Raw genomic sequence first — 18134 nt, 5'->3', positions numbered from 1 at the left:
GTTGATCATCTTACTTAGGTTCATGGCCGAGTAAGCCGTACTGTCACTTCCAAAGAGGCACTACTAAGGAAGATCATGTTAGGGCCTGAGGAACTGTTTGGTGGTGAACTGATGGCTTCAAGTGGACAGCGAACTCACCCGATGGGCAAAGATGGTGAGGGCCGAGGTGGCAGTGCCACAATGAGTGTGCCAGGGGACCCACTGGATGCCCGCCTCACACACTGGGGCCAGGCACTAAGACGCAAGGCAAAAGTTGAGATGTGGCATAGACTTCAAATCTGACACCTATCGCTTTCTTGAAGAAAAAAATCCATGGAAATGTTCAAACACAAATTGTATGAGATGTGCCACAGATTCCAGATCTAATACTGCTCATTTTCTCAAGAAATAGATTAGTTATATTATGGTATTGTCCAGACAAATTGTATGAGATGTGGTGCAGACTCCCACTCAAATCTGACATTGCTCACTTCAAGAAATTTATTAGTAATTTCATGGAAATGTGCCCTTTCTTTGTCTGTTCTTGGTGCTGCCTCACTAATTCGGGAAATGGCGATTGAGTATGAAAAAATAGAAATGTCTGAACAAAAACTGTATCCAAATTATCCATCCATGTTAAACACTGGTGGACCATTGTGTGAACTGCACAAAAAATCCACCATGGTGTTTAATTATTATCATTTCCATCATTATAATTGGTCATTTTATCATTTACATTATTTTTATAATTACTTTGTTTTATTATCATAAATGATTTTCAGTATTATTATGTTTTTCCATTCTCTCTCATTATTATTATTATTATCATTATTATTATTATTATTATTATTATTATTTTTCTCAAATCATATCGTACTGTGATACATATTGATATTATAGTATACATGGGGATTAAATGGTATGGATTCTGCCCAGGTATCATGCAAATGTGTAGACATGGGGGACTGTTTTCTTTAAAAAAAAAAATAGAAGAAAGAGCCAAACAAGGATTTGTCAATGAAGACTCTGGTTGGATATTGGAATGTGGGTATTTGTGGACAGGATGAGAAGAGAGATAGGTATTATGTTTGATGGGAGAAACTTTGATTTTTTTGGCTCAGAGTGATACTAGATTGAAGAGAAAGGGGATAGAAGAACAGTTTAGGAATGTTCAGGGGATGAAGTCCAGTGATAGTTTGAGGGTAAGAGTGAAAGAGGGTAAAGCGGCTAGATTGATGAAACTGCTGTTGAATTTCTAAGTAAAGAGGTGACTGTTGTTGATTGCTTAGGCAGGATTTTCAGTGCATGTACAACCCAAGAAAAGTTGACTGAGGACTGGTGGAATGCCCATATTGTGCCATTATGAATTGGAAAAGGGGAACAAAAGTGGATGTTAGATTACAGAGGCATGAGTTTGTTGAGTATACAAAGGAAGTTGTTTGGGAGAGTAGTGATTGAGAGAGTGGTGGAATGCACAGAGCATCAGACTTAGGGAGGAGCAAAGTTGCTTTAGGATTGGTAAAGGTTGTGTGGACCAGGTGTTTGCTTTGAAAAATTTGTGTGAGAAATACCACAAGAGAGAGCTGGATCTGTATGTGGCATTTATGAATCTGGATAAAGTGTATGATATGGTTGAGAGATGCCATGGCAATGTGCTACAAAAATTATGGTGTGGGAGAAGGATTACTAGATGCAGTAATGTGTTGTTGCCAGGTAGGAAGGGAGGAAGATGATTGGTTCCAAGTAAAATTGGGTCTGCATCAAGGGTATGTTATTTCACCATGACTGTTTAATCTGTTTATGGAGGGGGTGGTAAGGCAGGTAAATGTAATGGTCTTGAAGAGAGGTGATGTTGGATTTACAGTATGCTTTGTGTGGGGTACATCAAAGTTAAATCATTTGCTGTATGCAGATTACATGGCTCTGATGGCAGACTGTAGCAAGAAATTGCAAAGGTGGTGTCTGAGTTAGGGATAGTGTGTGAGAGGAGGAAGTTGAGAGTTAGTATGAATAAAAGTAAAGTTATTAGGTTTAGCAGTGAAGTGTTTAAGATGTAAGTGAGTGGGCATATCATGGCATTGGATGAAACTATTGGAGTTGAACAATAGGGTGTGTGAAGGGAGGCAAAGTTCCTCGGTACAATTAAGATTATGTGAAAGTCAAGGTGCTGTCTGCAAGGGCAAAGATGGTTAAGTTCAGTTTTATAGTAGTCCTGATAGTGCTGTATGGGTGCAAGTCTTGGGAGCTAAATGCATGCTTAAAAGTGGAAGAGAATGGATTTGTTGGCAATGTAATGCTTAAGGACAATATTTAGTTGAGAAGGGTTAATTGCATAGGGAATCGCAGTGTAAAAGGGAGTTGTGGTAGTATGCAGAATGTGATTGAGAGAGCTGATGTGCTGAAATGAACATATAGTGAGGATGAGTAAGAGAGGCTCACTAATAGGATGTATATGTTAGAAGTGGAGGGAGTAAGGAGAAGGGAAAGAAGAAGTAGATGGAAGGATGGAGTAAAAGGTTTTGAGGTATTAGGACTGAACATGCAGTAGGGTGAGGCATGGAAGGGATAGAGAGAATTGGAGGGATGTAGTTTACATTAGGGTATTGTGCTTTCATTGGACTGAACCACAGCACATGAAGAAGCTAGGGGAAACCACTGTAAGGTTTGTGTGGTTTGGTTGTGGATAGGAGGCTATGGTTTTGGTGCATTATCACGTCAGCTAGAGAACAGATGTGAATACTTGAGGCTGTTCTTCATCTGCTCATGGTGCTTCCTTGCTAATGTATATACTGGGACTGCAAAGAAATTTGTTCACCCCCCATATATTTTCAAAGGTAATACATGACTAAGGTTTATTGTAGGTACAACAATATGACTATCAGGGTGAAATCATCATTCATTAGGTCACTAAGACTCGTGTTTTGAATGGAATGAGCATCAGCAATATTCCTCATTTGTTTCTCAAGCATTCTTTAGGGAAAGTTGTTCTTTTTTACTCCTGGCTGCCACTTCATTTTAGGAATTTTGGATGCTTTATTTTCCACCTGTGCTTCAGGATGGTTGGTTCTTACCTTTCTAAGGAGGAGAAAGCCCAGAGTCTTGCCTGGAAGCAAGAAAATGTGGTTCCATGAGATTTCTAGGTGTAATAAGCACTCAGAATGCATGATCAGGGAGCTGCTTGCCAGCACTCATGGCCTCCCTGACATCATCCCACCACCAAAACATATCCCTGGTTACCTCAGGAAGACTACTAGATCTACAGATAACCTCCTAAGGTGAAAAGTATTGAAATTATGTATCTAACCAACTCTATCTCTGATGCCCTCTCCCTCTGGAAACTCACATCAAGAGGGTGGCTGTGGCAAAAGAGTCTCCACTTATCCCTTTCCTTACTTGCCTTCCTTACATACTCCAGCCCACATATTCTTTCCCCATTTCTCTCCCTCCAGTACTCTTCCACTCGATCGAAGTAGCCTTGCTATCCAAAACTTTTAGGAAACATTTCTTAAAGAATTATTCAACATTGCTAGCAAAAGAGACTTCATGTTATGAAGGAAATGAAATGCAAGCAACTCACATTTGCAAGGGAATATAAGGACTGGAGTGAGCAGCTTTTGGCATAATGTTTTCCATAGAAAGTTCTTTCAAGTGTGTACAATCAAGGCAGGGGAAAGAGAGGAGGCCGGAGGGTGCCAGCTAGTATGACTCATTTCAAAGTGAAGACGATGAAACACCCAGATAGTATGATGATCTGGGTTGCTTTAGTGGTACAGTTACGGGAGGAGGATTGTACTTCATTCTTAAAAACACTGCAGTGAATGAAGAACAGTACATTAAAGTGCCAAAGGACATGTGTTTCCTTTTTAAGAGGTTAATAGGAGTGATTAGTTTATGCAGGATAGTGCCTCCTGCTATAATGCTAGAAATGGGATGGACTGGTTATTACATCAGAATAATCAAGTGCTGGAGTGGCTGGGGAACTCCCAAGGCTCAAACCAGATGGAAGTCAAGCTTGCTTCCTGCAGCAGCTCATTAGTACTCATCTCTTTTAGGAGATCAAGACCTTATGGACCCAAGATGAGATGACAGACTACTAAAATGTAAGTGTGACATTGCCTTTGAAATATATGGGGAACAGACAAAAGTTATTTATTGACACCATTTATTCCTGTTCCTTCTATCTTCTGTTGGGCTTCTATGGCATTCAGGAAGCTGGCCACTTCCACCAGGAGGGACCACAAGTGATAAAGTGTGGTGATTTTGCACTTATATCTATGTAGGGAGTGATGATGGATGCAGATGGGAAAGAGTAACGTATATATGCTTTTCCCCAAGCAATTTGAATATCATTGAACATAATGCTGGCATGACTCTTGTGGGATGATTGGCCTCTTATTAGTCTACTGTCTCTTGAAATGACACTGATTTTCATGTGTTTCCTTTAGTGGTCATACCTGTATGTGTTCTCTGTATGGTTCAAATGTATTTCGTGAGAGACTTGTATGTTCCTGTGTCTTATGTGATATCCTAATGCAGAGAATAGACCCATACAGCTAGTACTAATAATAAGCATGACAACTTTGTATTGCAGCATTATTTTTTTTTTTATTAGTCAGACTGTGTACAGCATTAAATAACTTCTGAATACATATACAATACATGATACTCTTCTAATTTTTGGTATTCCTATATACTGTATATATATATATATATTTTTTCCTCATATATATATATTTATAGATATATATGTATATAAACTAATATTATTTGTCAAACCCAAAATCTATGACAATGCATCTATATACAGATAGTGTACAGTATTCTATGCAGGGAGATGATTATATGGCTGAATTTCGTTGCAACTATAACCACATATGCTTATAATTACCTCGTTAACAAAACCTCTGTAAAATCATTACAGTGTATTAAAAGCTTCCAGTTTGTAAGTTACTGAAACAACTGTTCTTTTCCAATAGATGTCTGAGTATGCTACTACAATAACCATAAGGATTATAGATATCATTGTTGAAAGTTTTTACAGTGAACCCATTTTAAAAGATTCAGTTCTCTTTCTTAAGAGGTCTGAATTAAAGAGGTTTAATTGTACAGTGCAAGAAGCACCTGCACTCCACCCATGCAAAAAATAAAAGCCTTTCTGACAGAAAGCATTCTTCACCAGTGATAGATTTCTTACACATACAGTATTACCCAACTAAGTATTATGGGGCTTAATTAGCACACCACATAAGTCATCACCGCCACAACAGCCACAACAATCACGATTCTCTACTTCAAATTACGTAGTTAAATTGGTTGCATTTGTGACAGGAAAACGTGGGGGTATTTGAAACAGTTCTATCAGAATAAGAGATCACTTGGGGAATGTTAAGAAAAATATATCTTATCAAAGGATGATAAGCTGAGATACTGCTTATCATTCGTTACCTGTTATAAGTTGAGAACTGTTCAAACACCAGGTACACAGTTTTTCTGACAGAAACATCTAAGAGCCAAATCCATCACAGGCTCAACTATATAGGCTTGTGCAGTTGATGCCACAAGGAACTTTGCCACAGTCAGTAAAAAACACAAGGCTCTTGTGCTGCAAGAGGTAAGCAAGCCAAATTATGGCCAGCACTGCAGAGCTTCTATAAGGCGGCTGTGTTTTAAGCAATGTTCTCTGCTGCTGATCAATGCCAACATCATTTAGATGTACAATACAAAAAAAAAAAAAAAAAAAAAAATGCTTATATCTATAAGAATACACAGTTCTGGAAGTTTACAAATCAAGTATTCACTTATGTTCAGCAAGTACAGCTCAGAAATGTATCTGTGTAAGAGATGATGGATTAATGTCTATATATATATATATATATATATATATATATATATATATATATATATATATATATATATATATATATATGTATATATAGATATATATATAGACAGTATTTTTCAAGTAATAAAAAATCACTTATATTTACTATTAGCATCTATACAAGTGCCTTGTACCTGAGGGTTATTATATAATCAAATTTACTGAGAATGTTGGCACAACCAGACCACTTTTGTTGTTACCAGAATGCTGTATGAAAAAGTAACTGAATTCTAGACCTACGATGTTTTTTCTATTACTCAACCCCTCTTGCTCGGCATATCAGAAATTCAGAAAATATTACTACCAGGCTATTTCTAGCAAAGGTAGACAGGGGTAACAGACATGCAGGTGATCAATGTGTGCATTCTTACAGTGAATACAAGTGCCTCTTTATCACAGCCTTGTAAGATAATATTATTTGTGGTCAGTCTTTCAGCAAAGAAAAACCACTTTCAAGTCAGAAAGGATTGTTCTGACCCACTTAAAGTCAGTATTTACAATGATTATTCATACAGAACAAACGTGACAAATCCCGTTTGCTGTCTTCACTGAAGAGGGGTGTGTATTTTCTTTTAAAAGTCATCAAATTCAAGTTGTTTACAGAAAATCTAATTTATAATTTTGATATATCATTTATGAATTACAAGTAGTATTAATAATTGCTGCAACAAATGATAAAGGAAGAACAAATTATGTGAGGACATAAGCCTTAATGAAATGATTATAGCAATGCAGCGTTTAGTATCTCATTATGTTTTCAGTACTCTTTTTTGCCTTGTAATGATGTATCTCTTTTCTCAAGCAAAACCAAATGAAAATCAAATACTTTAAGCACAGTTAACCCATTGTTCTGTAAAACATAGTCACTGTTTCTCTAATACACTAGATGTTTTTTCCTTTAGCAGAACATTGTTCATAACCATGAGCCACCACCTTCACTAGGGTCAGGAAGTCTTCAGCAATGTGACTTCTCTTTCTGATGCACTTATGCCAGTATCATAAAATTCAAGTAAAGTGAAATGCACATGAATATTCATACCAGCTACAGTACCTCTTAACTAGATGCTGGGGCTTGCTCTGATAGAAATTACAAAATACCACCATTTCAGGAGGTTACTTTTCATGAGGAAAAGTCTCTGAGAGGTCACTATCAGTTGAAAGTTCTTTGTCAGTTATCCTCATGCATACTTAATTTTTTCAAAGTCCTCATGGACCGATTTACTCTTCAGTATCCTCATCATCTTCAGGGAATTCCAGGATTGCCCGTCCTTGGATGAGCCCACGACCAATCTTAGCTAAGGCCTCACTAGCTCGGTCAGCTGAGAATATAGTGTGTGGTGGAGGTTCAATCTGCAATGTATAAAAAGGTGTATTTTATGTAGGGAATTTTTTTAGGAGCATTCCGTAAAGCTATTTTTATACGAAGGTAAACATATCTGGACACCCTTTTCAATGTAATTACCTATCGTACATATGAGGAGAGAGCTTTGCTTTCATGGGTCCTCATCTCTTAACTCACATTTAAGTCATATATGGATGTGTGTGGAACCTCTTTAAGAATGTGAGGGCTGATAGAGGGGGCAGAAAAATGGGTAATGCAATCATACTGTTATGAAAAAGGGTGTGCAGCCATTACTCACAGACCACGCCATATTTTTTATTAACTGCTTTACATGCCTGCCTCATCCCATTGTCAATTTTTTGCATTCCCGTACACTTATCCCATGCATGCTCCTCCTCCTCTAAGATGTGTAGACCTCATTGTCACAAAGCCTCCTTTACTAAATCCTTCCATTTTATAGTTCTTCTCCCTATTGCTCCCTCCACTTCAGAAACAGAAGTGCTTTTGGGCAATTGTTTTTTGCTCATCTCCTTGTGTTCAAACTATTTCAGCAAACCCTGGCTAGACCTCTTAATTAGACTTGCCTCACCTCAAATTTATCTCAGATATTTGATTTCCTACATATCTATCCACTTTTCTTTGACCCTAGATTCTCCGTCAAGCAATTGACCCTAGACTCATCCATCCAGTATTGTTGGGACTACATACCCCCAAATACATCTTTACCAGTACACTGATCTCTTTCTAAGGACTCCTTGATACACTCAAGAAGTCTTTAGCCACTCTGCAACCCACATGCTTCCTTGTACCTGCATCTTCCAGGTCTCTATTGCTCCCCACTACCTTCAAGCCTTTCTCCTTTAATCCTCCACCCAAGTCTTCATCTCTCACTCCTTTGCTGCACCTTATAACCTTTGCTCACATTTACTCTGAAGTCTCCTTTCACTCACTTCCTAAAACTCTTACCAGCTTCCAGAGCTGCTTGTTAGAGTCTGTCACTTGAGCCATGTCATTTGCAAACAGAAACTGATTCACATATGCCCATCTTTAGAATAGCATAGGCCTATACTTTGCTCAAAGACCCTTGCATTTACAGCCCTCACCACTCCAATAACAACGAATTAAACAACCATTGTGACATCATGTATCCTTGATGCAAACCCACCTTCACTGGGAACTGCTAACCCTATTCCCTTCCTATTCACATTACCAGTAAACACTCATCTTCATTTGGTAACTTGCCATTTAACATTTATTCACACCATCCATATGAATATCTTGAAGTCTGCATCTTCTTGATCCCTTTTATGCGGCTCTGGCAGGGCACAGAAAGTAAACTATATCCACCAGTTGAGGCAAAAGGTTAAGAAGCATGGTGATGTGTGGCTGTCTTGGCATGGTAAATGAACAACAGCTGAGGAGTAGGTATTCTTTGTCTTCAGCATGCATGTTGTATCTTGGGCATATGAGTTTCCATGGTATGTTGAATCAATTCTTAAACTGTTAAAGAGATTAATTGTGTGTAGAATGTAGAATGAAAGTGTGACTTGTATGTCTGGGGAGTGTAGTGTCATATGGGTATATGTTTGACAGAATCAAGTTCAAGACTGGATTGGGAAATGGCTGCTTCATGTTTGCTGTATCATTTTGGTGCATGTATGTGCCAATGTGGTGTTTATGGAGAGTGGGGGAGAGAGAGAGAGAGAGATCTGTGAGTACAGGTGACTGAAGAGTGAGGTTGGAGTGATCTTTATCTTCTTGCGTGAATGTTTGTAAGTGATTATGACGTCGTTTTGACAGGAGGGAGTCAGTGCTGTTACATAGAATTGGGTGTTAAGTATGTTTGGGTAACATTGTATTGGAAGCATTTGTGCTTCATTGTACAGTTGTCTGAGTGTCTGTGGTTGTTTTGGCAGGTTTTGCTGCCAATGAGTGTCATGAGTGCTCTGTTTGAGTGGTTTGTTGATTAGTTATGATTGTTTTTGAAAGGTTGGATGACCAGGCAGGTGAGACACAGTTTAAAGTGGAGCGGATCTATTATTTGTCTAGAATACTAAGGTTGGTAGGAGACTGACACTGGATTTCAGTATGGATGCAGACACTCTTTATTGTTCTAATTGTATAATGTAGTGCTGCACGGTTAATGTTACTTGTTGTGTATTGGGTTCATATGATGTAACTGTGAGGTTATCTGCATAAGAGTACATCTACACTGTGAATTGTGGAAGGGATGGAGAAAGGTCATGTATAAAGAGGTTGAGGGTTGGAGAACTCCATTGCAGAGCTTGAGAGCTTTAGATGTGTGGTCTATGTAGCACATATATACTTTACTCCAACTGTCTTCAGTTTCTTTCCACATGACCTTCAAACAACTTCTGTAGACCAAAATGGGAAAGTCCGCTCATATGTAGATGATCTCACAATCATAGCACAGAACACCAACACAACCCAAACAACAGATATGCAACACTATATCACCTGTTATATATATAACAGTATATCTTCATCACCAAAGAAATCTATCACCATCTTTTAAACCCAGGCAGACTTGAATCAACTTGCACCCTCCCATCACCCTTAATGGTCAACCACTTCCGCTCAGAAAAACTAACCATCCTGGGCATCACAAATGGCACACACATGACATTCACTCCTCACACCACAAACATCATCACAACGGGGATAAATTGATTAAATCCCTTCACAACATTTGTTGGCATCAGATTTGGACAAGTAAAAGAATCCCTTCATATTCTCTTAAAATTCATCTGTAGTTCCCAAAACTACACTTCACCTGTTTTGATTGTCCACCCTGCCAAAATAAAATGTGTATAACAAAGTTACAAATCAGAGAAAACAACAATCAGAACAGTCATTGACTGCATAGCAATCACAAATACTCAACGCATACACACAAGACAAAGACTCTCCCAGTACAGTCTCTTGTCACTTCTTTGTAATAGCACTATCACTCCTGCTTATTGTTTGGACATTACCAATCATTACAAACACCATTTCAGCATATCCTAAGACTTTATGACCAATAGTCCAGACTGGTGCTATGGCCAGCTTCCTGAGTGCTGCAGGAGCCTAATAAGGATATAAGAGACTCATGGGGCAGGAAAGTTAGTTAAGGTACTTCAGTTTATGCCAAGTACTCATTTACTGGCCAAACCTAAAGTGAGCTGCAGGGTTAGCTGTTAGCTGAAATTACACCAATGATATTGGTGAGCTGAACTTTTAATGTGTGTGTCTGTATGAACATGTTTGATGTGTAAGGTATTTATTTGTTTTTCCTTGATTCACTGCACTATTTTGATTACAAACACTGCTTAGCTACTCTTTTTCTTACCTCCCCAGTAGAAACAAGGTGTACAAGATTTCGAAGTTGATTTAAGGTACCAAACTCAATAGGAATGAGATGATGATTCTCCTTTTCAGCTTCAGGTCCAAATCGGGAAATAAGTCCTTCTGCATGCTCTGAGCTCATTAACATAACACCATCCTGTAAAATTAAGAAATTTACAGTTTACAATAAGAGTTTTCCATGATTATAAGAGTGATATATAATATGTAAGGGGGAAGAAATGTTTCCATTGGTTATGCACTAATACCTCTTGGTAGGTGCCATGCAGCTGGTACAATATCATGGTTTCTGCAGTTAGGTAACCCTTATCTCTCAAAGGTGTGTCACTGCATAATGACCCTTTCTTTTTCCTTGGAGAATGCCAATTTGAATATCAAGAAACAGCAAAAATTTGACATGAGCTGGATTAGGTAGCATAAAAAACTTTTAATCAATAACAGTTCCATCTATGTATATCTGTAGGTGTAACCATACTCTGCCTGCTCAAGATTACACTGTTTGTGAAAAGTCACCTTTGGTGAAGTTGTATCGTTGGGAGTACAATCTCATCAAAGAACTTATACCTCCAAAGGAGTATACGTTTCCTTGCTATGGGAAATAGTGCAGCCTTGGCATGTAGGAGCCTTTAAAAAAGTTCTGGGTAATACAAGGAAACTTTTATAAAAACTGGTTCTGGGGTTGTTAAGATACATAAATATATCTGCACCTTTGGTCATCTGTTATAGTATCGGGGCCTGAGCACGCAGGAGGGTGAAAGGCGTGCAAGGAATAGAGTGAATTGGAACGATGTGGTATACTGGGGTCAACGTGCTGTCAATGGATTGAACCAGGGCATGTGAAGCGTCTGGGGTAAACCATGGAAAGTTCTGTCGGGCCTGGATGTGGAAAGGGAGCTGTGGTTTCGGTGCATTATTACGTGACAGCTAGAGACTGAGTGTGAATGAATGTGGCCTTTGTTGTCTTTTCCTAGCGCTACCTCGCGCACACGCGGGGGGAGTGGGTTGCTATTTCATGTGTGGTGGGGTGGCGATGGGAATGAATAAAGGCAGACTATGAATTATGTACATGTGTATATATGTATATGTCTGTGTGTGTGTGTATATATAGGTATACATTGAGATGTATAGGTATGTATATTTGCGTGTGTGGACGTGTATGTATATACATGTGTATGTGGGTGGGTTGGGCCATTCTTTTGTCTGTTTCCTTGCGCTACCTCGCTAACGTGGGAGACAGCAACAAAAGTAAATATATAAATATAAATAAATAAAGTGTGTGAAAGAAGAAAGTTAAAAGTAAATGTGAATAAGAGCAAGGTAATTAGGTACAGTAGGGTTGAGGGTCAAGTCAATTGGGAGGTAAGTTTGAATGGAGAAAAACTGGAGGAAGTAAAGTGTTTTAGATATCTGGGAGTGGATCTGGCAGCGGATGGAACCATGGAAGCGGAAGTGGATCATAGAATGGGGGAGGGGGCGAAAAATCCTGGGAGCCTTGAAGAATGTGTGGAAGTCGAGAACATTATCTCGGAAAGCAAAAATGGGTATGTTTGAAGGAATAATGGTTCCAACAATGTTGTATGGTTGCGAGGCGTGGGCTATGGATAGAGTTGTGCGCAGGAGGATGGATGTGCTGGAAATGAGATGTTTGAGGACAATGTGTGGTGTGAGGTGGTTTGATCAAGTAAGTAACGTAAGGGTAAGAGAGATGTGTGGAAATAAAAAGAGCGTGGTTGAGAGAGCAGAAGGGTGTTTTGAAATGGTTTGGGCACATGGAGAGAATGAGTGAGGAAAGATTGACCAAGAGGATATATGTGTCGGAGGTGGAGGGAACGAGGAGAAGTGGGAGACCAAATTGGAGGTGGAAAGATGGAGTGAAAAAGATTTTGTGTGATTGGGGCCTGAACATGCAGGAGGGTGAAAGGAGGGCAAGGAATAGAGTGAATTGGATCGATGTGGTATACCGGGGTTGACGTGCTGTCAGTGGATTGAATCAGGGCATGTGAAGCGTCTGGGGTAAACCATGGAAAGCTGTGTAGGTATGTATATTTGCGTGTGTGGACGTATGTATATACATGTGTATGGGGGTGGGTTGGGCCATTTCTTTCATCTGTTTCCTTGCGCTACCTCGCAAATGCGGGAGACAGCGACAAAGCAAAAATAAAAAAAAATAAATATATATTATCATGGCAAGAAAATCTTTAAGAAAAATTTGTGTCAAATATTTTATACAGAAACTTACAGGAGCCAAGCATTTTAGGGCCCTTCGAATAGAACGTGAGGTAGCACTGAAGTCAATGACAATATCGACGGGACCCCCACAGGCATCCTTGGTCCTCTCAATGAGCTGTTCTTCATAAAGGTCTTCATTCCACTGGACAACATTCACTCTTAAAGTGTAAATACAACAGATTTGATTAAGATTTTGTTTTATAACTGTTTATGGTCGGTTGTGTATTATACTAGATTATTTTTCAAAATCTGGAAAGGGATATCATTTCAGTTTTATGAAGAATATTTAAGAACAAAATTCTTTGAATATAATCAAGCACAGTTAAATATGGTATAGTATTCAAAATCTATTATAGATATTACAAATATAATGTACAAAGTTTTCTACTACACAGTATATGTGTAATTCTGATAATTCTTACTTTAAATACTCCTGTGCAATGGAGATTCCTTCATCTCTTAGACATGCAACATTAATGTTGATACGTTCTCTTTTTTCTGGCCAATAGAAACGGGCAATTCTCATTGCCCAAAGAGCAAGGCCACCTGTGCCCACCAACAGCAACTTACATTGGCCTGGAGGAATAAGACAATTTATTAATTTAACACAAACTGTCAGCATGTTCTTGGTACACTGTTTAGATTAATCATTAGATGTCCACAAAACACTTTGCCTTCCTCACCATACACTTTTCAAAGGCAATGTCACACTTACATTTTAGTATTTTGTAATCTCTCCTTTGGCCTTGATTACCATTAGCAGATGTTTAAGCATTGAATTGGCTAAGTTCCTGGAGTATTGTAGGTCCATGTTTTGGATCCATACGGTCATCATCTGAATGAAGCAAGGCACTGTTGAGGTGTTACAGGAAGCAGGTGCCTGATTGTGTGTTCAGATCGCCTATTACACATAGAAATCTCACTGATCTGCATTCTTGCTTTCAGACGAGAATTGGGGATTTCTATTACTCAGAAAATTAAGAGAATTACCTTGAAGCACAAGTGGAAGAAATGAGTACTCACAAGTGAAATGCTCAAAATTATGTGACAGCCTCATAGAGTTAAGAAGTACTATTCTTCCTACAAGATAGTGTGAGCACACTGAGGTGGATTGCTGTTGCTCATACCATTAGAAACACTAGTCTCAGCAACCAGATATACAATGATTTCACTCTTGAGAGCATCATATGCTTATCCCCATAATAAACCTTAGCTGTATACATATTGCTTTTGAAAATGTATGGGGTGAGCAATGTTTTTTGTGGACACTGTACAGTGAGTAGGATACTGTGTAACCCATGCACAAACAGTAATCTTGGACATACATGTACTATGATATGTGTTGCTCAGTTTTATTGGAACAAGTTGATGCTGAAATATTTGATCAATTTCTCAACTTCCATTATATATGAAGCCTTGAATGAAAAATTCTGTATGCTTTCTCTAACAATGACACTCTGCATGAACATAAGAGAAAATTCAAGGAGACCATGAGAAACATACAAGATACTTGGCATGTCATCACAAATTAATGGTACAACCAAATGTCAAACAGGTTAGTCTGAATTTTACAATTTCTTTGCATCAAAACAAATTGGATTACCTTATAAAAATCCTACAAATAAACTAACTAATGACTAATTAAAAATTTTCACTGTTCTTTATACTTACCACCCATTGATCACAACGAAATATAATTAATGCAACCATTAAAGAGCAAAGTTCACAGCCAAAACTGAATGCCCATAATGATACATAAAGTCTCATGATGATTTTCATCCATAACTACCCCTCTGTATCTGACAAAGATTCCCTACCCATATACCTGACCACTCTCCTAACATTCTGGATTTGTTTTTTTACCTCAAGTCCATCTCTGTAAATACACAATCTCATCCCAATTTGGTTCCTCTGACCACACTCTGATGAATGTATCTGTTCTAATGGCACCTTCCCCTCCAGTAGCCCCTTCTAAGTGTAAATACTGGCACTTGAACAAAGGTGACAGGAATAACTTCGGGAACTTCTTTTCTGACATTCCTTGGGTAAATTACACTGGTCAACAAAGATTTTGTCCCCATGGAAAAGAGATATGTTTCTTATGTATTTTTGCACGCTGAACCTAAGTATGTTTTCAGAATTTCTCCTTCACCCGTAGTTTTTTGTTCCAGCATACTCTCGTATCATTACGTATAGTATATATGTACCAGTGCTCTACAGAACATTTGAAATAAAAAGTTTAACAAACAGCAATTTTCATTGCTTGTGAAGTGCAATAGCTTTTTGAAAGCACAAGCCTAGACAAATGAGTCACGATGGGCCTGCAGAAACATTACTAGAAATGTTGGGACATTCACACTGCCCACTCCTGAGTACCAGTTCCATGTTTGTTGCAGGCTAGAACTTAATATGTAAACAGTGTCTTTTCCACTCTGTTGACAAATTGTGCTTTTGTGTATTCGGGTTTTGTGCTGATACCCCATCCACCATTATAATGCTGAGAAACTGTGTAAATATTCTGAATTTTTTCTGCTACCTCTGCTGTGAATTGACATTCATATCACAAAATCTTTCACACCCCTCATTAAAAATTGCAATAAGCATTACTTTGGTTGTAGAGGAGGGTATTTTTGTAGAATCAAGGAACTGCTTTGAGATGAAAAATTTGATGAAGAGCCAATTGAAGTTGAAAAACTGCATGGCTGTCATTTAAGAAGAGTTTGCAAAGATTTTTTTCGAGAATCACAGATCAGAAAACTACTGAGATGTAAAAGATCTATGAGTCTAAAAATCCACTTCGGACTCACACTTAGACCTTTTCCTTGAAAATCTTGGGGTAGTCAGAGATTTCACTAGGACATTTTGGATATGGAAAAGTGGTACCACGGAAAGTGGAGCCCCTCCATGTTGGCATATTACTGCTGGACACTAAGGAGGTATGTTCATGAGGCCAAAAATTGTACACTTCTACATTTTAGAGGTAAGTTTTTAAGTGTAATACCAGCTATATTTATGAATGAGTAATATACACTTATTGTACAGTTTAATTGCTCTGTCACTTAGAAACCATGCCTGATAGAAAAATTTTAAAAGTATATTAAAATTCAGTGTAAAAAGTATTATATGGTCCACCTATTTTAGCTTGTGGGACAAAAAAAGTTAAAATGTTGTTGACTAATTATTGTCTCTTATGTGGTGATGCTTCTGTCTCCACCAAACACATGGCAGAGGTTATTCTTGTGGGAATGGAAGCATTTATCCCCTCTTAATCCAAGACTACATTCAAACGATGGTTCATCCATTCCTGATCTGATGCCATTCAGACAAGGGATCAGGCATATCAGGCTTGGAAAAACTCTCCTCCCTCTGGCTCCCATTCAGCTTTTATCACTGCCTGTAATCAATGCAAGTATGTTATCCTTAAGGTAAAGCATTTCTTATTTCAGAGGAAGTGCGATAAGCTCTCCTTGTCATCCACTGATAGGTGTTCCAATCTCTGGCTAAGGGCATCTCCAACAACTTTTGTTGCTCTACTTTTCCTTCACGTTTCTATTCTGATGGTATAGCTCTCTCTTCCATTGACAAAGCAACTCTATATAGTTCCAATTTCTCCTCGAACCCCACCTTGGGTGACTCAACATTCCTTCACTCCTTGATGCTACTCTTACTAATCCTGTAATCTCTTTTCTAACTGTCCAAAAAACACTTCTTTATCTGGACACAAGCAAGACTTATGGTCTGGATGGGATCCATACCGTGTACTGAAAGAGTGTGTCTCTGAACTTGCACCTGGGCTTGCTCGTCAGTTCTGTTTCCTTTTAAAAACCAAAATTTTTCCTTCTCCTTGGAAACATGCTTTGATACCCATCCCTCAGAAGAGCGACCATTCTGACCCCTCTAACTATTGTCCTACTGCTTTGACATCTACCATTTCCAAAGTCTTTGAATCCCTCCTTAACTCCCATACCCTTAAACATCTCGAAACATCTGTAAGGCGAGATCCATTTGTGATATTCTTTCCTATCTTACTAATGCCTGGTCATCATCCCTGAAAGATTTTGGGGAGTCTTATGTAGTTGCCCTTGACATATCTAAGGCTTTTGACTGGGTGTGGCATTGGGGTCTCATCTCTAAGCTTCCCTCTTTAAGCTTTCCTTACTCACTTTGTTCCTTCATATCCAGCTTCCTCTCTGGCCAATCTATCTATGTGGTTGTTGATGGATCAGCCTCAAGATTCTGTCCTGTCCTATACACTTTTTCTACATTTTTTCAATAATTTCCTCTCCACATTGAATGCAGTGCACTCACATGCTGATGACTTCAATTCTGCTCCCTATTTTCTCACTTGATCTGCATCTCCTCTTGACACAGCTTCTTCAGTAAACTTAGACTTGGACAGGACATCTCAGTGGAGTAGACAAAATCTTGTTAAGTCTCTCTCTCTCTCTCTCTCTCTCTCTCTCTCTCTCTCTCTCTCTCTCTCTCTCTCTCTCTCTCTCTCTCTAAAACTCCTCACAACTTGTGCCTCTCCTTTGATGGTTCTTTAGTTCTACCTCCTGACTCGGTGAACATATTTAGTATTACTGTAATATCCACTCTTTCTTGGAAACCCCACATAATGGAAATAGCTAAGTCTGCCTCTAAGAAACTGGGTGTCCTGTTAAGATGTCAAAACATCTCTTCGGAACAGTTGCTCCACTTATACAAGGGTTTAATTCGTCCTTTTATGGAGTACTTTTCTCACTTTTGGGGTAGTTCTAGCTTTGCATCCTTACTTGACAGAAAGGAGTCAAAAGTGGTCCGACTTATAAACTGTCCCAGACTAATATCCAAACTTGACCCTCTTGCCCTATGCAGTAATGTTGGTTCACTTTCCCTCTTCTTTAGGTACTTTGTTTTTTGCACTCGAGAGCTGGCTGCTTGTGTGCCTCCACCACTAGCTACACTACGCAATACTTGGCAAACTGCTGCATCACATGATTATTGTGTGGCCATCGGCAACTTAAAGGTGGGCCATTTTGATACCTGCTTCTTTCCGTACATCTTAAAGCTTTGGAACTCTCTAACTTCTTATGTCTTTCCCAATGAATATGACCTAGCACATTTCAAAAGACAGGTTTTCCACTTTCTCAAAAATTTGTAAAAGCTTTCCCTTGTCCTTTCTTTTTCTGTTTCATGATTCTCTATATTTCAATTAAGGCCCAGCCTTGATGTGGACATTTGTCCATGACTGGAGCCTTTAACATGAAAAAAAATGTATATGATGAGATTCATCAAATCCATTTGCACATAACTGCTCCCTCCTCCTGAGTTTATCTTCATTGATGTTTTTAGTAA

General features: G+C 38.7%; 2 protein-coding genes across 3 annotated transcripts in view; one reads left to right on the top strand and one right to left on the bottom strand.

Moving 5' to 3' along the window:
• Nucleotides 1–5924, top strand: part of LOC139763393 (uncharacterized) — a 34320-nt gene extending 28396 nt beyond the window's left edge. Inside the window, 1 exon segment of the mRNA XM_071689403.1 lies at nt 19–5924. Within this exon segment, the coding sequence (XP_071545504.1) occupies nt 19–282 (264 nt within the window). The 3' untranslated portion in view covers nt 283–5924.
• Drat (Death resistor Adh domain containing target) overlaps nt 4556–18134 on the bottom strand; it is an 85864-nt gene continuing 72285 nt past the window's right edge. For both annotated transcript variants that reach the window (XM_071688748.1, XM_071688747.1), the window contains exons 6-9: nt 13220–13373; nt 12808–12955; nt 10555–10707; nt 4556–7210 (exon numbers count right to left, since the gene is read on the bottom strand). In XM_071688748.1, coding sequence (XP_071544849.1) covers nt 7079–7210; nt 10555–10707; nt 12808–12955; nt 13220–13373 — 587 coding nt within the window. In that variant the 3' untranslated portion in view covers nt 4556–7078. The remainder of the gene's footprint in view (nt 7211–10554; nt 10708–12807; nt 12956–13219; nt 13374–18134) is intronic.

This window comes from Panulirus ornatus, chromosome 46 (genome assembly GCF_036320965.1).
Source record: "Panulirus ornatus isolate Po-2019 chromosome 46, ASM3632096v1, whole genome shotgun sequence".
Classification (NCBI taxonomy): Eukaryota; Metazoa; Arthropoda; class Malacostraca; order Decapoda; family Palinuridae; genus Panulirus; species Panulirus ornatus.
The sequence above is the reverse complement of the archived record's forward strand: the minus strand, read 5'-3'. Positions and strand labels throughout refer to the sequence as shown.